The sequence below is a fragment of the Antechinus flavipes genome, chromosome 3, assembly GCF_016432865.1.
Source record: "Antechinus flavipes isolate AdamAnt ecotype Samford, QLD, Australia chromosome 3, AdamAnt_v2, whole genome shotgun sequence".
NCBI classification, from domain to species: Eukaryota; Metazoa; Chordata; class Mammalia; order Dasyuromorphia; family Dasyuridae; genus Antechinus; species Antechinus flavipes.
Window position 1 is genome coordinate 272,307,052 of NC_067400.1, and position 23,795 is coordinate 272,330,846.

At 34.3% G+C, this 23,795-nt stretch overlaps 1 protein-coding gene across 6 annotated transcripts in view; it reads left to right on the forward strand.

Moving 5' to 3' along the window:
* The window catches only part of DMD (dystrophin), a 2,219,276-nt gene that overhangs the window by 2,090,354 nt on the left and 105,127 nt on the right, over positions 1-23,795 (forward strand). For all 6 annotated transcript variants that reach the window (XM_051991017.1, XM_051991015.1, XM_051991012.1 and 3 more), the window contains one exon: positions 15,912-15,986. In XM_051991017.1, the coding sequence (XP_051846977.1) occupies positions 15,912-15,986 (75 nt within the window). The remainder of the gene's footprint in view (positions 1-15,911; positions 15,987-23,795) is intronic.

The following is a 23,795-nucleotide window of genomic DNA, read 5'->3' on the forward strand; positions in this document are numbered from 1 at the left end:
GAAACTATAGGTAGCCAGAAGTGATTTAATTAGATACTTTTATTCTGTCAAATTTCTAATTGGCTTATTTAATTTAGCATCATTTATTTTTATAGCGAGGTTAGAGATCTGCCTTCAGTCACAGCTAGTGGGTTGGAGCATCTTCTCTGATACATAAATATGGGCTGTATGACTCTTGGCAAGTAACCTAAATTTACAATATCTTAGCCCATTGGTCTCCAAAGTAGAGACTGTAGAATCTAGGTTCAAGGAAGCTGTTGTTTATTTGAATCCAGGGAGTCTAATTGTAGAGTAGGAAAATAGCATGCATTATAACCTTCTCCCCTTTGTTGTTGTGGTTGTTAACTGAGTTGTTTGAGTAGTATCCGATTCTCATGTGATTTCATTTGGGGTTTTCTTGGCAAAGCTGCTAGAATGATTTGCCATATTCTTCTCCAGCTCATTTTACAGATGAGGAATTGAGTAAAATAGGATTAAAATAACTTGCCCAGGTTCACACGGCTTCTAAATGTCTGTGGCAAAATTTGAACTTGAGTCTTCCTGATTCTGAGACTAGTGAGCTATCTACTATATCACCTAGTTTCTCCCCTTTAGCAAAACACAAACTTTCTTCAGCACAGATATAACTTTGGCTTACTACTTTCCCAGTCTGCTCCCTCTCACCACTAACCCAGAGATTGGTTATAACCTAACCAGGAATAAGTACCCACAACAGTTGCATGGACAGAATCTCCTTCCATGTCCACCATCACAATTACTTCTTTCATGATTGCTGGAGGTTATTGCCAGGTGATAAATAAACTCACCCAAAATAAACTTTTTGTTTTTGTTGGGAAAGATTGAGTAACTCAGAATATATTATATATTATATTACATTATATATTATATTACATTATATATGTCTTCATAATCAAACCTCTTCTGAACTTTCCTATTTTCAATCATGTACCACCACAATTCTAGGCTCCCAGATGTACAGCCTTCTCCTCATTTCCTTTTACTTCTCATTCAACTTACATTGCTCTCCTCAAAATTATCAATGATCTTTTAATTGCCAGATCTGGTGGCCTTTTCTCAATCCTCACCCAGCTTGACTTCTCTGCAACATTAGATCTTGTTAACACTACTCTTTCCTCCTGAATGGCTTCTCTCTTCTTTGAGGGTTGCCAAGATATTGGTGTCTCTTAGTTCCTTCCAACCAGTTTGATGGTTTCTTTTTAATCTTCTTTGCTGATCCATCATCCACATCATACTTCTCTTAGCCCCTCTAAATTTGGGTATGTGCTGAGACTTTGTGACTATTCTTTTTCTGATGCTCTCTCACTTGGTGACTTCAGCTTCCATGTGTTTAGTTCTCTCTATGCAAATGACACTCAGATCTGTACATCTAACTCTTAATTGTAAATTATTTGTAAATAACAGTCCTTTATTATCAAATGCCTAGGAGACATTTTTAATTTTATTTTCCATAAGCATCTTATACTCAGCACTCTCCAAACTCAACTCATTCCCTTTTATCCCAAACTTAGATCTCTTTTGAAATTGCCTATTTCTCTTGAGAACACCATCATTCTTACAAGTCTCCAGGTTTACAACCATTGTTTTATATTTGAATCCTCCTCTTCCTTCATCCCACATCTAATCAATTGCCAAATCTTATTATTTCTACCATGTACAATATCTTTTATATCTAGCCCTTTCTATCTCATCACGTAGTAATGTGATAGGGCTCATCACATCCACCCTACCTCAGAACCTCAATTTTTTTTGGCCTGGTCTATTGCAGTTTTGGTTGGGCAGTTTTCTCAATGGTCCTCTTGTGGCTCAAGTCTTACTCTTCTCCAATTCATCCTACATAGCCACTGAAGTTATTTTCTTTAAGGAAAAATCTGACCATGTCACTCCCCAACTCAGTAATTCGAATAATTTTTTTCAGTCTAGAATCAAATATTATTCCAAATTTATTTCAACCTTTTTAATTTCTCCTATTTTGCTGCAAGTTTTATAATGCACATAAATCTAGTAGTATATGTATATAACATGTAAATAAATAACTTCATATTTGGGGGTGCTTACTCAGATTTTTTTATTTATTGATATGAGTGTGTAATCAAAAAAGTTTGATTACCAATGTCCTAGGCATGTCTCTAAAACTTGAAATGTAGAGCAAATGGGGATTTGCATTAGTGGAGGGAGATGTTCTGGTCTTTTTATACAAAAAAAAAATGACAGATCTGGTTCTCTTCCTTTCTCTTTTTTTCCTGCCCACCAAAAGAAAAAAATAAAGAAAAAAAGAAATTATAAAAATAATCTAAATACACATTTTTTATTTTTTTAATCCTAAAAGTTATTGAATATTGATATCTTTCCCATCAACAGAGGGAAGCTATGACCTCCATTCTTATTTTTGTTATTTCACTTTATCCTCCATATTTAAGCAGTAGATCAAGGAGTCAAAACTTTATAACAAGTTTATTATTTAAATATTTATCACAAAACCAAATATTTATTTTTACATCTGCATGGATATAACATTGAGTTACATGCTGTGAGCATTCATAAATAAGAAAATGATTAGAGAGATGAGTATTGATATATTGTATATTGAACTCATGTATACATGTGTTCAAATTGTTCTATTTAAGTATATAGATTTATATATAAGAGATTCATATGTGCTAGATGAATCATCTTCTGTATACTTGAAAATTGAATACAACTATTCCCTCATTCAGAATACTTGGAATGAAAACATAGTACTTATATAGACAGGCAGCTAAATGGTGAAGTGAATAGAATGTTGGATATGGATATAGACTCAAATTCAGATCCTACCTCAGATATTTAATAGCTGTGGGATCCTAGACAAATTACTTACTTGACCTCTCAGTCTTGGTGTTCTTTTTGATAAAATAGGGATAATAATAGCACCTACTTTCCAGAGTTATTGTGAAAATCAAATGAGATAAACTATATAAAACACTATGTAAACTTCAGATCATTATAAAAATGCTACCTAACTTCATCATTCTTTTTTTTTTTTCCATCTAACTTCATCATTCTTAACACCTTAGTTTATGCTGCTTTTCCTGAGCCACCCATACTCAAAAAAGTGTTTTTATCCCCATTTGTCCTAGATAATTGAATTCTCACTAGGAAAATAGACATACAACCTCCTTTCTTCCTCTTTAGGAATTTCCTTTTGGGGAAGTATAAACTCAATTATATCTAGAGTACTTTCATATACTTCCTCTTTAATTCTAATATCTCCCCTCCTTTTCTAATTCTTGCTAATTATCTCAGAAAAATGTTTTTCTTTAGTTCTTAATTCCATAAAAAAGCAATCTGGATCATAACTAAAGAGTAGTGCAAGCAATACACCTATTATAAAGCAAAGGGAAAACCATTATATTTTCAGGTTGAAATTGGGCATAATAAAGGACTATTGCCATCAAACTCTAAATCCCTTGAAAGTGCTCTGAAATCCTCTTCAAGATTTCTGTTATATAATGAAAGTAGTTCTTCCTTGAGATTCTCAATGTTCAGAAAAGATAATGGGTTTTATGTCAGTAGTTTTAGTGATCATGGATTGTAAGAGAGGAACTCTAAGAAAGAGGAAAGAAAGAGATAACAGCTTGTCACAGTTGGGACAGGTTAATAGAGAACCAAGTGAATTTGTAGTGAATAACTTCATATAGTTCAGAGATTTCCTCTTGGTAGCTCTCATGAAAAAATGAACATAAATGGTAAAGGCAGAGGATAGATTGATAAAATGTTGAAAAATAGCAGAACATAAGCAATAGAAGGAAGAAGAAAATAAGTGTACTGTAAGTGACAGAAAATGTTTCATGTTGAAATGTTAACTAGTTAAGTTGCAAAAGACAAAACATAGCAGTGGGGATTTGGATAATTAATTAATTTAAGAACAAGACAAAAGTTTCTGAACTATATATATTCAGAAGTAGTGAATGGAAAAATGACAGGTAAAGAAGTTGTGGTCAGATATAAAATTAGAGTCTTGAGATCTTGCTATTAATGTCAGAGGATAAGTTGCTAGTGTTAAGATTATAAAAACAAGGCAAAAATTAAGCAGTATGGAAGACTTTGTTCCAGGGATATTTAAAATCTCTGCCCTGAGCCCTCTAGTCTCTTTAAACCTTCTTACTGTATAGTTTTAATTTTGCTTTCTATGACAGTGGCCATAGTTATAGCTAGACCTGATCTCTCTTCTGAGCTCCATTTCTACATCATTAAATCCCTGTTGGATAGGCATCTATCTATCATGGGTATGTCAAACTCAATGTGTGCATTTATCTTTTATCTTTTTCTTTTCCCTAAAACCTGTTTTACATTGGAATTTCCTTAATTCTTCCTAGAGAGGCAGCATCTTTTCAGTCAACCAGGTTTGTAACCATGGCTTGTTGCTTGCTCAATCATTTCAGTCATGTTCTACTCTTCTTGATCCCATTTGGGATTTTCTTGGCAGTTATACTGGAGTGTTTTGCCATTTTCTTCTCCAACTGATTTTTGTAAATAAGGAAACTGTTGCAAATAGGATTAAGTGACTTGCCCAGGTTCATAGAGATAGGAAGTATCTGAGGCCACATTTGAAATCAGGAAGATGAGTCTTCCTGACTGAAGGCTTAGTACTCTGTACTATGTCACCACTTAGACACCCCAAATAATCTATCCATATATTTAAATCTAAACATTGCCTCCTCAGATAAATGTAAGGTCCTATCTGGCAGCTGTCATTTCTCCCCGGGTGCTGTTCCATTTTTGTTGTTTTTTTCTATCATCTCTGGGATATACATAGTAGTCACTTAATAAATTTTCTTGCTTATTGTTTTTGACATGGTAAAAGACATTATATAATATGGCAGGATAAGAGGATGGGGAAAATAAAGGACATGTAATAAATAGTGTGACTTGTTTTGTCAAAAAGATTTAAAGAGATGAAAGGCTCTAATTTTTTTTTTTTTTAAGGAAATGAGTCTGGAATTATAATCTCCTCTACTCGAAACCTGGGTAAAAGGAGCTTCCCAACAGTGTAGAGGGAGATCTTTCCAATTACTAATGATAGCTTGAAATGATAAGGTACTTAAAATCCACAGCTATCTTAAAAACTTCATTTGACCTTTAGAAAACTATTTCAGCAAATCTTACCAGAACTCCCAAACATGATGCAGTTTATTTGTTTTGAATTTTACCTGTTCTCCCTTAAAATAGAATTAACTATGATGGGGTAGATTGAATGCACAAATAAAGCATTTATTAAAAGTTTATTATGTGTCAAGCACTATGCTAAGTGCTAGAAATAGAAAAATAGAGGGAAAAAAATTCCTATCTTTAAGAAGCTCACACTTTATTTGGAGAATACAGCATCCATGTAGTAGGAGAATTCAACTGCAAGGTAGAGAGAAAAACTCTGTTTCCTAAGTGTACAGCTATAGAACAGAATCTATAGCAGAATCTACCAATATTGGGAGGAAATGGGGCCTTCCTGGTTGCCATTTCTAGGGAGCCTTTCAGGTTCCCACCTAGATTGGTATCATAAATAGGGGAGTTTGCATGAGGGTTAGACTGTTTTAAAGTTGATATAAATATAATATAGATATAGAGCTGGGAAGAACCTCAGAAACATTGAGTGTAATCTTGTCACTATAGATAAGAAACATCTAATTTATATCTGCTTCTTTGCTATTATAAAACACTTGTTATAATTTTTTATCAAACTTCTTTTTCACTTGCCATCTGATGCCTCTTCATTTTCTAGTTCATTCCATACTAAAGCAACATCTTATGCTTCTTCTATTTGGCTTTTAGAAGATCTCTTGATAAGTTACTAGTGGAAAATAATAGAGCATTTTACCTCTAGAAATAGGACTCGACTAATTCCAAACTCATTTCCTTTAGCCCTTCCTATTTCATGTGATTGCGAATGCAACATTCCTATTTATTTTGGTGTGCATTTAAAGAGTTTTCTGTCTTTCATTTTAAGATAAGCCTTTTGTGGTGATAGGATTTTAATGAGTTTAGTTGATGAAAAACTCAATATATCTGAAAAGAACCACAAAGTGAAATGTCTTTATGTCCTTTCTTAGTGCCACTTCTATAAAAATATCTTCCAGTGTTTTTGATTCTTTTTAAAATTTCTGTGCTGAGATTTGCAAGTTGAATCCTTAAGTTCCAAAGTCTGGATATCTTGGTAAAGGAACACTTTGTTAATTAGCCTCCAAGCTATATTAAGTATCTTTATTTAAATTATACAGTGTCTCTCAAACTATAGTGAAATCTATGGTTCTATCAGCATATTGTATTTTGTGGCTGGCAAAATGATACTCTAGAGGCATATACATTAGAAAACTATGTAGAGAGTAGCAAGTTAGTATTAGACAGTTCGTAATAGAATATATTTTTTATATTACCACCTTTCTATAAAAGACAATGTTTTGCAAATAAAAAAATGATCAACTATTTGTTTAGGCTATACACAGCAGTTTAAGGTGAAATTTATACTTTGGAGAGGCATTGTTGCATTTTTGTATAGAGTTCTAGACTTCCATTACTAGCCTCACACCTAAGTTACTCAATTCTTTTAAGCCTCAGTTTCCTTACCTGTAAAATGAGTACATTGTTCCTACTACACAAGGCTACTGAAAGAACTTTACCAATCCTGTTTAACACACACACACACACACACACACACACACACACACACACACACACACACATATATATATAATATATATCATTATGAATCCTTCTTGCCCACTATATAATGAATTGTGCCTCTTTTGACATAAGAAAAAGCCACGAAAATTCTTCATTATGTGTTGCAGTAATACTTGATTAGTCAGCATTTCATAGTTATTAGCTAATCCACTTTGACCTTCTCTATGGCTTCTTTCTACTTTATAAGTTACAAAAATAAAGCAGTATCTTCAAATATTCTCAACAAGCCATTGAAAAACTAGAATAGAAACTTGATGTTTTAAATAGGTATGGCCTTGGTTCATAAACCTCCTTTTTTTGTAATACTGTCAAAGGCCGAGACCAGCTCCTAAACTTGAAATGAAGTGGGTTAAATTTATATTTTTATTGCTGGAATATTTCTTTTTTTCCCACATGGCTGAAAAGATGGGGGTATTTCACAGTTTTAACTGCAACATCTTAAAATTCTTAAGTTTGAGAAACCATTCCTGATTTTTGGTATATTTCCATTTCCTTATTTCCTACTCTCTTATGCCCTTGTGGATGATAAAACTTTAAAAATAAAATAATTCAGTGAAGTCATGAGAACTTCTTGGACCAAATGAAGACACAGAAGTTTGTTAATTGTTTCATGGCTCAAAATTAAATCTGTATGGGCCATGGCTTTAGTAGATGATTAATTAAATTTGAATGAGTTAGTGGTTTGGTATTTAGAGGACCAGGGACAATGGAGTTTTGTCTGTGTTCCTGTTACTCAGCTTTCTTTTTTGAGGCTCAGTCTAGCACTGAATAAAATAAAACAATGAAGAGGGATTAAAGGTTCAGTATTTTCATTCCTGATCATTACTTTATAAAAGCTGCTATGGAAACGTTGTATAACTCCCTCCCTGTTTTTCCCCCTTGGATGGTCTCACTTCTCTCGAGTTCCGGTTGTAAGAGCCAGTTAGCTCACTACAGCTTGGACAGGATTCTTGGAAAGCTAGCTCACTGGGAAGGCATAGATAGGCTAAAATTCCAGGGAGCTAATTTCATTTCTTCAGCTTCATTCAGGACACAAGCTACCTACTTGATTAGCTCAGGCTCAGTCTAGTGAATGTGACATTGTTTGGTGCTCTATTGTATCTTTAGATTACTGTGTGCATCCTACACAATTTTTCAAGCTGACTTGTGCATTCCAGCTGTAAGCAGGAGGGAGGGGTGCTCAAGATCCCTAGCAACAGCTTGAAATTGAAAAACATAGACACATTTAGTCATTTAATGTTTGCTCTCTCTTTCTATCTTCCTCCCTCCCTCTCCTCCTTCCCTCCCTTCTAATTCTCTCCCTCCATCTCTCTCTCTCTCTTCTCTCTCTCTCTTTCCTTCTCTTTCTTCCTCTCTCCCTCTCCTTCCCTCTCTTTTCTCTCTCCTTCCCTCCCTTCTAATTCTCTCCCTCCATTTCTCTCTCTCTCTCTCTCTCTCTGTCTCTCTCTTTCCTTCTCTTTCTTCCTTCCTCTCCTCTCTCCTTCCCTCCTTCTTTCCCTCCCCTTTCCTTCTCTCCTCCTTTTTTTTCCTTCCCCTCCTCATCTCCCTCCTTTCCCTCCATCTGTTTCTCTCATGTCAGGCTTCACTTAGAGCAGAAAGAAGACTACAATAGAGTGTAATTCACTGATGCTTACTAGATACAAATGTGTCTGTTTTATAGCACTTTTTAATAAAAATTAGACCTTTTTCTTTGCTTTCTCATATCTGATATAATGAGCAAAAGGCACTAATGGGGTACATGCAAGAGAAATGGATGGACTAGCAATCACTGAGCTGACACAAAGGTCTGACTAAGTACTGCAAGGGGATTTAAACTAGATTGAAAGCACATCAGATCTGATTAACTGTGGAATCAAATTGGTTCAAAGTTTGAGAGAATTGGGAGAATGAATAGTGAATTATTGTGGGGAAGACAGATATATGGAGGCAGGAGGGAAAGGGGTTACAGGACAAAATTTCAGAGTTGGAAGAGACTACTGACATCAATAACTTGTAGGCTTCTTATGGGAAGAAAAAAATCTTTCACTATATTTTTAATCCCCCTTTTCCCTACAACTAGCATAGTACTGGAATACAATAATATGAAGTGCTTACTGTTTGATCAATATAGTCTACTACCCTCAATTCAGATGCTTTTCTTGCATTGCTTCTTGCCTTCTTCATATCTTGTCTTCCTCTAGCTCTTCTATAACTTCCTCTGTTCACCTTAGATTGTACCATGGCATGCTAATCGTCCAAGCTGGAAATCAACCACCTATAATGGGATCTCTTTTTGGAAAGACATTGGTATATTTGTAGTCAGCAAGGAAACATCCACTAGATATAGATTGTCTTATTGAAGATAGTGAAAGTGGCGATGATAACAAGGCAGTCTGCTGGAGAAGATGGGGTTATTTGTGGAGGAGGAGTTTGTCTCCTTTCCTGAAGTTTGCTAAATCAGAGTGGTGGAGGATTATTTATAAGAGGCTCAGGTGTCATTTGGACTCATAGAACTAGTGGCACTTAGGGGAAAGAACAAAACTTAACTAAGATGTTATCAAATATGATCTGTTAGGAGTAGGGAGATGTTAGGGAGCTTAATGAGGATGTGAATGTAGGAGTCAAGTTTCAGAGGAAATGAAGAGAAATATGTCTTGAATTTAGGAGTTGGGTTCAGAGGAAAAGGAGGGAATTGTGTTCTAAAGGATTTTTTTTTTCCTTCATATAAAACCCTGGTTCAAGTTCTGGGCTGTAGATCTATTGTTGGAAACTACCAGGGATCCTGTGAGAATAGGATTTGGTTTCGTAACACAGTGCCTGCTACATATTAGGCACTTAATAAACGTTTATTGATTGATTGACTTAACATAGAGCCAAAACAACTCTTAAGAAGTACTTGATTTATTCCACAAAAAGCATTAAACTATTCTTAAGATAAGAAACAATCATAACTCTGGTAATACTAACTTTGGCAGCTAACTGTTGACTGTATAAAAGGTGGACTTTGGAATTAAGAACACCACCTCCAAGCTCATGAACTCTCAAATTCTTGTATCTGATTCACAATTTTTTTTTTTTTTTTGCGTTAACTGCTTCTCCCTTTTTATGCTTTCCAGTATGAAATCTTGCTCTTTATGCACATCAATCTCACACTCCTTAGTTCTCTCCCAGATTATCTTCCCTGGCCTACCTAGCATTATCTTTTCTCCATCTAGATCCCTTGTCAAATGAGTTTAACTCTATACTGTCCTTTCTTTTCTCCTGAATTTCTTGTTCATTTACCTTATTGCTGATTATAACTGGCCAAGTGTTAGCTTTGAATCACTTCCATTATCCACTGTCTTTACACCTACACACATGATATTGAAGGAAAGTAGAGAAAACCACACAGCCCTTCTGATTGTGTCTGCTACAAATTTAGATTATGTAACCTCTACTGGATCCTCACTACTGCTTCGGCTAGATAATCTTTCTATAATTTCCTAACTAATTTACTATCCCACTCAACTATCCTTGCTCTTTCAAACTTCTTTATTCCTACTCCATGAATTCTCCTTCCCCTAACTTCTCAGCTGAACACTTTGACTCATATTTTTAAAAATTTTTAATATTATTTTATTTTTCCAAATACATGGAAAAGTATCCTTCAACATTCACCTTTGCAAAATCTGTGTTCCACATTTTTCTCTATCTTTCCTTACTTAGATAGCAAATAATCTGATATATGTTAAACATGTGCATTCATCACACAAGAAAAATCAAATCAAAAGGAAAAAAAAATGAGAGAAAAACAAACAACAACAAAAAGATGAAAATATTGTGCCTTGAACCACAGTCATTGACTCATACTTTGAAGCCATTCACCAGGAGCTTTTTCTTTTCCCATCTTTCCTCTTCCTTATCACTCTGATACCTTCTGCCACTATTTCTTCCTTCACCTCTTTCTCTCATGAAGGCCTTCTACTTATCAAGGCTGACTCTTCTTTCTGCATGAGCAATCTCATTCCATCTCACCTTCTCCAGCAAATTACCCTGTCTATCATCGCCATTCTCTCTTATCTTCAATCTCTCCCTGTCTACTGGATGTTTTTTTTCAATTTCTTTTTCTAAAATGGAACTATTTAAGTAATTTATTTCCTCCTCTATTAATCTTGGCAATCTATATTTTTGTAAGTATTCATCTATTTCACTTAGATTATCAGATTTATTGGCATACAGCAAAATAGCTTCTAATTATTGCTCTAATTTCCTCTTCCTTGGTGGAAAGTTCACCCTTTTCATTTTTGATACTAACAATTTGATTTTCTTCTTTCTTTTTTTCTAATCAAATTAACTAAAGATTTACTGGATGCTTTTCTGCTGTCTACAAAATGCCTCCTCTATCCCATCCACCCCATTGTCTCTTGATTCTCCTTATTTGCTGTCATCTCATATCTTTTCTGCCTTTTATGACTAAATTCCTTGAGAAGCGTATGGAAGGTACCTTCCCTTCCCCTCCCCTTGCAGTCTTTCCTTAACTCTATAGTCTGGTTTCCAGTCTTATCATTCAACCAAAACTACTTTCTCTAAAGCTACCAAGAATCTCTTTAACTAACAAATCCAGTGTCATTTTGTTGATTTTCATTCTTATCCTCATTCTTCTTGACACTCTGTAGCTCTTTTTCTTTTTGCTCTTCTTTTTAGTTTTAGGATTCTACTCTTCTGGTTCTTTTCCTATTAGAGCACTTCTTATTCTCCTTTGCTAGATATTCCAGGTCACTCCTGCTAAGCATAGGTATCACAAAGGACTTAGTTTCCCTCTTCTATATTTCTCCCTCAGAAGTACTATAATCTTTTCCTTCTATACCTCTTCACTTGCTGATCTCATCATCTTCTATGCATTTAATTATTATCTCCATGTTAATGATTTTCAAATTTCCTCCAGGGATAGATTTTCAACTACTTTGCATACATCTCAAAGTGGATATCCTCTAGATAGTCTTTAGGTTTGTTTTGTTTATTTTTGTTCTTTGTTCTTGAGGAAGACCAAAATGACATCACTATGTTAGAATTAAGTTACAGTGTGTTCCAATGTGGCTGATCAGACCAGTATGTGCTCAGAATGCTTTGCCACAGGTCAGACACAAATGATCCCTATGTTGCATATTTGGGGTGGATTCCCAAGAACTTTGCTCATCTTTTATCTCTTTTGAGCTAATTCCGTTCTGCTTTGCTCATAGAACATAGATAGCACCTTCTCTGATGGGGGCACACCATGCCAGGACTGCTAAGTCCTGTGGCAGTGTCTCCTGGGTCATACAATCAATTCTAAAGTTCTTAAAGAGAGACCTTGAGAGTGTCCTTGTATTGCTTTCTCTGAGCATTTTGTGAGCTCTTGTCTCGTGTGTGTTCTCCATAAAATAGACTTTTTCACAACTGGCATTTGAACAGTGTGGCCAACCCTTTAGAGAGCCGCTTTCTACCTTTGGTATCAATCTGATCCATTAGATAGTTTAAACTAAAATCTTTTTCTCTAAATTCTCTTTTTTAAAAAGTTTTGTGTTAAGAGTGTTACTATCCTTCCAATCCCCCAGGCTGACAACCTAAGTGTTACTCTAGATTGTTCATTCTTTCTCATTTTTCATATTTAATCTGTTGCCAAAGCCTCATTGATTTTACCTTTGCAAAATCTTTTCAAATGTGCTCTTTTTATTTCCTCTGATACAAGTGTGGACTATTGCTATTGTCTGCTGATTGTTGTTGATTCTTCAGGTCTCTCCCCACTATAATCAATCCTTCATTCAGTCACCAAAGTGATTTTTCTACAATTCAGGTGTGACCATCTCTCCTTGTTATTTAGTGAACTCCAGTGGCTCCCTATCACCTCCAGGAACAAATAGAAAACTTATATTTGGTATTCTAAGCTGTTTATAGTCTGACCAGCCTTTGTAATTGTAAGCCTTTACAATGCTCAATGTATTCTTTGATCCATAACATTAGCCTCCTTGCTGTTTTACAAACAAATTATTTCTTCTTTCAAATCAAATGCCTGGAATGCAAATCCTCCTAATTTCTGACTCCTGGCTTCCATAGCTTCCTTTAAGGCTCATTTACAATCTCCCTTTCTCCTGGAAGCCTTTCCCAAAGCTTCTTATTTCTAAGGCTTTCCCTCTATTTATTATTATTTATTGATCCCTTACATAGCTTATTTGTACATATTTGTTGGCATGTTATCTTCCCTACCTGTTAGATTGTGCATTCCTATAGGACAGGGGCTGTCTTTTGACTGTGTCCTCAGCACTTAGCACAAGCCTGGCATATTGTAGGGACTTAATAAATTCTTATTGACTGACTGACCCAAGTTTAAATCCTTTCTCAGATACTAGTTACTTAAACCTGAGCAAATCACTTAAACTCTCTCACTCAGTACCCTAATCTCTAAAATGAAGGTAATGATAACCTCAGTTTCCTCATCTTTTATAATAGAGATAATCTTACTTTGCAGTTTTATTGTGAGGCTCAAATAAAATACTTATGTTATCTATCTATATGCACATAAATATTATATATTTTATCTATTACACTATATGGTATCTAAAATATTAATGCAGTTTTATGTTTTAATATTTTGCATATATGTACATAGATATAATGCTTTGCAAATCCTAAAGTGCTTTATAAATAATTAGGATGATGATGAGCAAAATTTAGGATAAAGCAAAAACACTCTTCTAGGGCATAGTTCCTTCCCAAATTCCTACACTCTGAGTACCAGGATCAAAAATTTCTTGTTACACCTCTAGTTAAGGAAGAAGGATAAGGAATTAGTTCCATTTACACTCATCCCACTAAACAAGACACCATACAACAAGTAAACAATAAGAGAAGGATCAGATAAGAGGCTGTAAAATATCTTCCTGTATACCTCTTCCTGTATATCATCTTCCCTGATAAAAAAGAAAGAAGAATATTCAGAAATGGTCAATTGAATCAAGTCCACTTAGGGGAAAAATTAATTTCTTAGCCTATGGTTAGATATATGCTAGAAAAACTGTTTTTATTAATGTAATTCACTTGGGACATAATTAGAAACTTTAAAGATCTCATTCATCCATCCAAATTTTTTTTTAATTTTTATTTAATAATTATTTTATATTGACAGAATCCATGCCAGGGTAATTTTTTTTTACAACATTATCCCTTGCACTCGTTTCTGTTCCGATTTTTCCCCTCCCTCCCTCCACCCCCTCCCCTAGATGGCAAGCAGTTTTATATATGTTAGATATGTTGCAGTATATCCTAGATACAATATATGTTTGCAGAACCGAACAGTTCTCTTGTTGCACAGGGAGAATTGTCATCCATCCAAATTAATTAAGCCTTTTGCTAGTAGATATTCTTTACTCCACAGATGGTTTTGTCTAATTGATTATAATAATAATTCATTCATTCAGGACTTAAGTACCCACCATAATTTAGAGAAGGAGGGAGAGAGAGTGGGGAAGAAAGGAGGCAAAGAAGGAGGGGAGCAGAGAGAAAAGACTTCACCTTGAGGAATTTACATGCTAAATATATCTACATGGAACAATGAAGATGATGTAGCATTTCAAAATTATGATTCAGACTGTTCATTCTTTAGCAATTCATAGTTTAAAAATGTTATGGAACCAACTTGTGGAAGACCATGTAAGAAGGACTTTATAAGATGAATAAGAAAGGTTTTCCTTTGTGGTGTGAATTTAGACCTTGTTCTACTTCCTTGTAAAATATTAATTCCCCTATTGAGGAAAAGGAAAAAGTAGGGGAAAACATTTATAGATCACTTACTATGTGCCTGGCATTATACTAAGTGCTTTACAAGTATTATCTCACTTTATTCTCCCAGCAATCCTGGGCAGTAAGTGATATTATTATCTCCGTTTTACAGTTAAGGAAACTGAGGCAAAACAGAAGTTAAGTGACTTACGCAGAATCTCAGCTACACATTTTCTTCAGTCAAATTTTAACTCAGATCTTTCTGACTCCAGTTTTAGTACTCTATCCACTATACCACCTAGCTGCCTATTAGAACCCAAATAATTAAAAGTAAATTAAGGACTTTCTCTTTTCTAAGTCACAAATTAGGATTAATTTAACTATAAGGAATAATAGTATTTAAGTGCATTTATTTATCCACCCATCAATCCTGCTTAGAATCTACTTGTTCATAGCTATGATATGAAAAGAGATATCCTGCCAATAAGGAGTTTATAACAGTGCAACTTGGCAAATGATAAACATGTTCATTAAAATAGAAGAAAACTAGGTTTGTAATATTCTTAGCACCATATACAAAGTGTTGATGGAAAACAAAGAAAAAAATATTTTTTCCCTTTTAGTAAGTTGGTTATTGAAGACTTTTAAAAGTGAGTGTTGAATTAGTCAATGAGTATTTATTAAATACCCACTAAGGATACAAGTACAAAGAATGAAATCACCCCTTCTTAGAAGAAACATTCTGTGGGGGAAGGACATAAAATAAATATATAAATATACCTGGCACACACACACACACACACACACACACACACACACACACACAAGTTAATGCATTTGATATTCTGTTGTGAGCAAGCCATTGAAATATTGGTCAACTATATATGGTGTTAAAATATTTCTCCTCTTAGTTGGCTATTAAATCCTTCCAACTATCTAAAAAGACAGATTTTTTTTTCTCCAGTTCAAGGATTATTTTATTTATGTATCCCATATCCCTATTTCCTAGCAGAATGCCTTTCATATAGTAGGTACTTAAAAATGTTTGTTGAATTTCTTAGCATGTTTTATTCTGTACTTGAGTTTCACAATCAAACAATTTTTCTCCCTTTCCTGGAGCATTTTATGCATATATGTGTGGATGCATTATATGTATAACTGCATGGTGCATATTTTCATTATATGTTTGTATACATATATGTATGTCCACACCCTCCAAGCAATATATAGCATTGTCTGTCTTTTTAGAAATTTATTTTCTTAATTTTGAAAAGCAAAGCAGTATTTGGAATATTTGCTACTTTTATGACTAAAAATTTCTTCCCTCAAAACAGTTTCCTGGAGCAGAGACAAGATATACTTTCTTATTCTTGAACCCATTTTTTTGTTAACAAAACTATTGTTTATTTGTCAATTTGTCAACTTTTCTGATGAAATAATAGTCTTTTTCCTTTTCTCCTTAGCTGACCTGAATAATGTCAGGTTCTCGGCTTATAGAACTGCCATGAAACTCCGTAGACTGCAGAAGGCCCTTTGCCGTGAGTATTAACCCAGTGCTTAAAGACCTTGGATCTTTTGTCCTTGATGAAAAATGAAATGGGTACTGCCACTTTTGAAGAGAGGGAGAATAGCTGTCAGCCAGGTTATAACTTGGTATTGAATTTTTTGAACATTTCTTTGGCCCAGTGCTGGTCCAGAATACTAATTTTACTCCTATGCTTCATTGTCACTTTTCAGTTATTAGATATAGATAATTTTGTATTAATTAATTCTATGTACTTTTCAGGTAAATTAATTTAATGAAACTTAAATGCAGTATCCCTTATATTGTCTATGAAAAATATATAATGTCTTTGTTTCTAGAATTAGAATTCTATGAAAGTCTTTTATGCAAGTGAAGATGCATAAATGTTCATTTCTTAGAATGTTTAGCCCAAGTGAATGTTGTGCTGAACATAAAGAGGTAGAATTCCTCATCTGGGTAAAATAGCTTGTAGACATAAAGGTATAAATGCTGTGTATGAATTACATGTAAACATAAGCTTAGTTGGATTTATCAGGTAGACTAAAAAATAAACTTTGGGACACTGTTTCCCTGTATCTGGAGTTCCAAATGGCTTTCTTTTTAGCTCTACGGGCTCTTCTCTAGTGTAACTAATGTTATCCCCTAGCTGGGGATTCCTTTAATGTTCCTCTTTGAGAACCTACCTGAATGTATGGAATCTTTACCTGCAGGTTTTGAGAGTTAAGATCCTTATTTATTTCCTCCTAACTCCACTTTATTTCAAACAGACTGGTGCCTTGATGGAACATAGTAATTATGAATTGTAGTTCATACTGTAATAGGTGGTGGAATATTCCTTTAGAGAACGTAAGAATTTGGAAGAAATTATTATCAGTTTCAAGGAGCGATACTTGGAACCTTAAAGGTGTACTGGAATTCTGAAGAGGATTATTCTCATCCTTCTCCATTTCAATTTGACTTTGAGTATAGAGATCAATCAAGTAACTCCCTTTTAAATGCATTCATAAATCATTGCATTCACATGCAGTTGTGCTCACATTTCTGTCACATTCACCTTAAAATAAAATTTGAGATAGACTATGGTGGGGGTGGGGGAGAAGCTGACATTTTGACATAAGGATTTTTCCTTCAATTTCTCTCACCAATGTGAAAACTAAAATAATTCCTTTCCAGGTATGAATGTTATTGTGTAGCATATTTTTAGACACATTTGTTCCAAAAATAAACACCTTGGTTTGAAATAAGAAAAGGGTACCATGAACATTAGCTTTCCCTTTTCTCAGGCTCCATAGGGAAAATTCTCCTTAATCCCATTTAATTTTTTTGAAAATTCATTTTAATTTAAATACAAAATAAGGAGGGAAAACCATTTCCATGTACACAGCAGGGGGAAAAACGTTGAGGGATGTGAAGAAAGACAATAATTAAGACTCAAGCATTTGGAAAAACTTGTTCAACACACTACTGTATTATAGGTACAGAGAGCAGCATCAAAACATATGGTTCTCTTGTAATGGTATAATACTCTTAGTTTTGGCTTTCAGGCTGTTATGGATAGAAACTCAATTTGGTAGCTAGTTACATCTATACAAAATACCTGTAAAGTGTACAAGACTTTAAGTTCAGTTTGTTATGACATCAATTTTATCTTCTCTCAAATTTATATATAAAAAAGATGATCTAAGCATTTTGGCTACTTTTTCATTTTTTCTCATGTTATTCATAACATAGGTAGCCTCTGAAATTAGAAATATACCTCCTTTTTATTAAGTGGCAGAAATAAAAATGCACTTAACAAATGGATATTTAGTTTACTACTATGTTGTGGATTAAAGTGAGACCAAACTGTGGGAATAAACATACTACAGCTAATAAATGTGAAGAAAAAAAATACTCTGAGATCAACAAGAAATAGGGAACAAATTGTTAATGTTCAGCATCTAAATTACAGAGTACAGAGATTTTTTTTTTTTTTTGCAGCCTGCTTGTTATCTAGATAAAGGCACAGCTGTGGCACAAGCCACCCACCACTGCAAGCTAGGTGAAAAAATTGCTCTCTTGTTTTTAAATGTACCTAACTTTTTTTGATATTCACATCAAAGCATATTGACTTGCTTACTTTGTGTAGATTTGCTTTTAAAATACCTCAGCTCCAAGTGCAGACTGCATCTGAACAGTATGATGTCAATAACAATCTACTTTGCCTACAGTCTCCTTCTGCAGTCTCGGCAAGAAGAGACTAGAAACACACAGCAGTTTCTCTACCAATTATCTCCCTTTTCTTGCCTGTGCTAATTAGATTAAAGGATTATTTATATATCAACATGGAGCATCCAGGTTTACTCTTGGAATGAACTTACAAAAGGACTCCTCTCCCTCCCCACCCCCCCCACTCCCCAGTATTAATCAACTTTCACCATTAATTAGTTCTTTCTTTTCCCCCATGTAGATGAATTTCATGAAATGAGAATGTCTTGTGCAATTTTCCTTTCCATAAAATCAGTAACTATATCTCACACTCTGGTTCCCAAGACTACTCTGCCTGTAACTGTAATGGAAAGATAATAGGCTTGAATAAATAAGAGACTTAGAGTTGAACTATAGTCTCTGCCACACAATAACTTGGATAAGTCATTTCATTTCTTTAGGTTTTGGTTTTCTCCTCTATAAAAATGAAAGGATTGGGCTCACTGATCTCTTAAGTTCGCTGAAAATTCTCAGTTACTGTGACACAAATGATAAAGCATCCATAAAAGCTGTTCATTTGTATCTGAGACATGAAGAAATATAAATGAGAAAATAAACAGGTAGAATAATCAAAGACTTTTTTTATGAGGACCAGGAAGAGTAATATGCAGGATGTTAATGCTCAAGCTCTTTACAAGATAATTGGGAGTCAGGTACATGAGTCTCATCTTTCTTATTTATTATTTTCCTCTACTGAGCAGAGTCCAGCCTAGAGAATATGGATGCTTTTTTCCCCCTTTTAAGTTCCATTTTCCCTTTTTCCAACCCCAAAGTGATTAAAGCCAGCTAGCCCTAGGATTAAATCAAAATACCCTAGTTTTTTCGGGGTTAATAAATAACATCCTTGATTATAATATATTTTGAGAACAAGGATGTATCAGGGCATGGAGAGGTTTTTATAGAACCCATGATTATGTTTCTCATTAGATGCACAAAATGTAAAAATTAATTATTTGAGGCAAAAGGATAATTTCCTCAATTTTTTTTGTTGAGACTGCCAAAATTATTCTAAGTAATTCATTTAAAATAAAAACAAAAACAATGTAAAGCCTTGAAGTAAATATTCCAAGCTGTTTGTTTAGCTATTTGTTAATTTTTTTTAAAAAATGCTTTACAAATAAATTGTTCATCATGTCTTTCCCCTTTCAAATCAACTAGTATGGACCACAAGTACTTTCAGAATCTGCTGTGAAACAGGAATTCTATTTTATGTGTTTGTTTTGGGATATGTGTTTTGTAATCTGGCCATGATGGATTGTCCTCTTGTTTAATCACATCTGGTTTTAGCATAGCACACTGTACAATATTTCTCTCATGACTATTCCGTGTTCTGCTTTTGTTATCATAGATCAATTGCTTTGCTCCCCACTGGAGCTGTTTATACTCCAGAAATTCCTTCAGTATTGTTATCCATTCACCTGTATAGAGAAAGGAAGCATAGGTCCTTAATAAAATGAAATTAAAGTATTTTTGTTTCTCCATCATCTCATTGAGGTTAATTCAACCCACAATGAAAAATACGTTTAGAGATGGAAAAGTTTGCTATAATTTACTTAAAGAAAAGCCTAAAATTTTTTACTTACTATGTGTTATTCTCTTTCTCACAAAGCCAATCTTGAAAGAAACCATATACTTAATTTCTGATTTCCTCCAAGGTGTAACAGAATTAGGTAGTATTACTGGTGTTGGGGGAAAAATAATTCCTCTTCTTCCCATGATGACAGCTTTTTGAATCCTTATCCCCATTATTGAAAAATTTGTTAAGGAAAGTCTTTTCTTGTCATATTTTCAGAAAATAAGATAATTCCATTGATTTGACACACAGTAAAGAAAATTAAAATGTATTTTTGTAAATAATAATAATAATAATAAATGTTTTCTTTTATTCTCCTGTACCGTCATCCAAAAATTTATTCAGTCTTTTCAGGTTGTGAATTTATTCAGTCTTTGCATATTGTGGTTTATCCCCAAAAGGTGTCTGTCCCCAAGGAGCTTAAATTCTGTTGGGGGAATTTAATAAAGCAGATCATTTGAGGAGTAGAGGAATAATTAGCAGAATGAGAAGTGACACCTAACCTAAGCCTTGAAGGAAGATAAGATTCTAAGTGGCTAAATGGCAAAGAGTAGAGAAAGTCTATTATAATCTTATAATAACTATGTAATAACTTAGAACCTTATAACTTATAATAAAGTATGGGAAACAGCACATACTGAGGCACAAAAGTGAGGCATACCAAAGGCATACGAGTGCAAAAAAGTGTAGGGTGAATTAAATTAAACCCAGAAAGATAAGCTGAAGCCAGATTTTAAATTCCAGTTTAAAGAGTTTAGATTTCATTCTGCCGAAGATTTTTAAGTAATGATGGCATTGGAACATGGTCTGACTTCAAGAAAATCTTTTTGGCAATTAAATAGGAGATAAATCTGTAAGTAAAGAGAGTGGAAACTGAGAGGGCCATAAGAAAAATATTGCAATAGCCTAGGTAAGAGATCATGAGGACATGAATAAGGATGTTCATATCAGTGAAGACAAGGGAAAGAGGAAAGAGGTGGATCACCTAACATTGATTAACCACCTACTGTGTACTGGCATTGTGCTAAGCACTGGATATATTGAAAGAGAAGAAAAAAAAAAACCTCTCTTCTCAAGGAGACATTGTTCAGGTAAAAAATAAATGAGAGAGTGAGGGTGGGGTGGGGTAGTCAATAAAATCAAGGGATGCTGAGAGATGTAGAAGAATAAGATCTGACAAGAGTGGTTTGGGCCCTAGCAGTGCTAACTTTGGAGAGAGTGGTAGAGTTTGAAGTTAGATGGCAGGTTGTTGAAATATGAGTGAGAAGTGAAAGAATGGATGTCCTATGTGTAGATTTTTGTAGTTTGTTTTGTTTCCATAGGAATTTGGCTGCAATTCTAAGATGAGAGGAAAGCAGAATGAAATGAAATTGTATTTCTGTTTTTTTCAAAGATGATGGATGCTTGACTGTATTAATAGGGAGCAAGGAAAGCACTAATGGATAAGGAAAGAATGAAGATAAGCAAGGAATGATGGAAGGCAAAAAAATCAAGAAAATGGAATGGATTGGAGGGGAAAAGCTTAAGCAGAGAAATTGGCTTTGATAAGAGAAAGATCACTTTTTCATCAGATTGCTGAAAGAAGAGAAGGGAGATGATGGAGAAGGATTTTGAAGTATAATAGGAGAGAAAGGTCCCTAACAGGCAAGCAGAGCAAAGATCTGGAAAGCTGTTGCGGAAACTTTGCTAGTCAATCAAAGAAGAATAAAAGGTTCTTCAATTATTCAAAGGGCAAGGGATTGAAAGACAGAGGACTATGAACAGTTTAACCAATTAACTAAGGGTTTAAGACTATGAAGGGAGGAAAGAGAGTTTAAAAGTGACACTGACTGGCAGAATGGTGCACCATCATCAGTCATGAAGCATAACTAAAATAATGTGATGGAGAAATGTACTTGGAAATATTGCGTGACATCTTAAGGAAACTACTACATAGAAGTAGTTCTCTCTCTCCTAGGAAAAATAAAGGATGGAAATCAGTTCCCAATTCCATAATAAATATGTGATATTATATAGTGGAACTATAATGCAGTATTACATACTGGGACATCTATATTCTAAACATAGGAGAAATCATTTAACTTCTTGTGACCTCCATTTCTTCACTTGTAAAATTAAAAGGTTTGAAGACCTCATCCATCTCTGAAATTCAGTGACTGTGATTAAGATTTTACCATCTTTTTAAAAGAATATAGAAATGGGGATAGCTACATGGCGCAATGGATAAAGCACTAGTTCTGAAATCAGAATGACCCGAGTTCAAATTTGACCTCAGACACTTAATACTTCCTAGCTGTGTGACCTGGGCAAGTCATTTATAACCCCAATTGCCTCAGGAAAAAAAAAAGAATATAGAAATGACAATAAGCTTTTGGTTATAATTTACAGCACTTTAAAGTTTGTAAAGTAATTCATGTATGTTTTCAGATTTAATCATAATCTACTCTCATTTTCCCCTCTCCTCTTGTTTTTCAAAAGAAGCAAGCTACTTTTTCACCTTTTTTTTTCTTGATTAATTTCATTTCAGTCATTTAGTCTAGCACATGGTTAAAAGAACATAATATGCTAGTAGCAGGAAAAATGTTGTGGACTGGGAGAACCCATGCTTGTATGGAGATGGGTTTATAATTAAACTACCACCCTGATACTTGAAGAGTTCTCTTAATTACCATTGATTCACCATCTCAAAGGAACTGAATATTCAACCTAAGCTACAGAGATAAAGGTGTTCATACACACACACTCTCTGCTGTTGCTACATTTCCAGTGTGGCTAATAAATTGTTATTAGAGGAAAGCATCTTTTATAACCCTTAGGAATAGAGCTGATAAATAGGTTGTGGATTTGCTGATGTTGGACAAGGCACATATTTTAACTTAGTTAAATTTTCTGGTTTGTCAATGTATTTAGTGCTCATCCCAAATTAAGGGCAAAAACCTGACTTAAGCTTTAAAAATTTTTACAATTACATGAAAAATATTGGGCCTGAAGTTAGGAAGAACAGAGTTCAAATTTGGCCTTGGACATCTGCTGGTTGTAGCAACTTATATTTAACTTGTGTTTGCCTCAGTTTCCTCACCTGTAAAAATGGATAATAACATCATCAACCTTGCCAGGATCAAATGACATAATAATTGTATAGTGCTTAGCATAATGCTTTACATCTAGGAAGCAATGGATATATGTTGGTTACTATTACTATTTAAAAATCAAATGTAAAGTGAAATTGAGACCATATTATCTTCCTGGTATAGGTAGTTTAGTTAGTCTATGTCTAGTAGAGTTAATTTGGTCATTTAGTCTATTATCTTCAGTAGGCTTGGCAAAACTCTAATCTCAAAGAGTAGTTTTTTTCTTCTTTTTCTGCAAAAGAAACACAGTCCGATTTTTAGTGGGTTTAGTAATGTTTCAAGAAGAAGAAGAAACCTAACAGTTATAAATGTGTAGCTGGAAGTAAAATTTTTTATATATATGGATTCATCCAGCTGACAAACCTTAATAATTCTGCAAGATGGTATTGTCAATACCTATTTAAAAACCTCTATAAAAATTGTTATTATTTTAATCAGTTGGAAGTTGCTCGGTTTATTTAGAGACTCCTGACCCTTTTAATCTTAAGGACTTATAATTTTTGAAGGACAGAGTGTCCTCTTCTACCCCCCCCCCCCAATTCCTACCTTATCTGAACCCAATCTCAACTTGATGTCTGTTGAAAGACTTGAGCAATCTGTGACCCTGAATATTTGGCAAAGTTAAAGACTTAGATTTGAAGAATAGACCTGCTGCCTGCCCTGGGGAGAACAGCAATTCTTTTTAAAGTGGTATTTTTTTTTTTTTCTTTTAATTACTGGAGAAGATTTTTAGCCCTGGCGGGATTTTTTTTTAAAGGGAAAGAGTTGTTTAAAAAAAAAAAAAAAAAACTGTTCTTAAATAATGTAATTTGATTTTTGCCTTATTTTTTTCCTCTTATTTATTCTTTTTTATTTATTTATTTTGATGTTT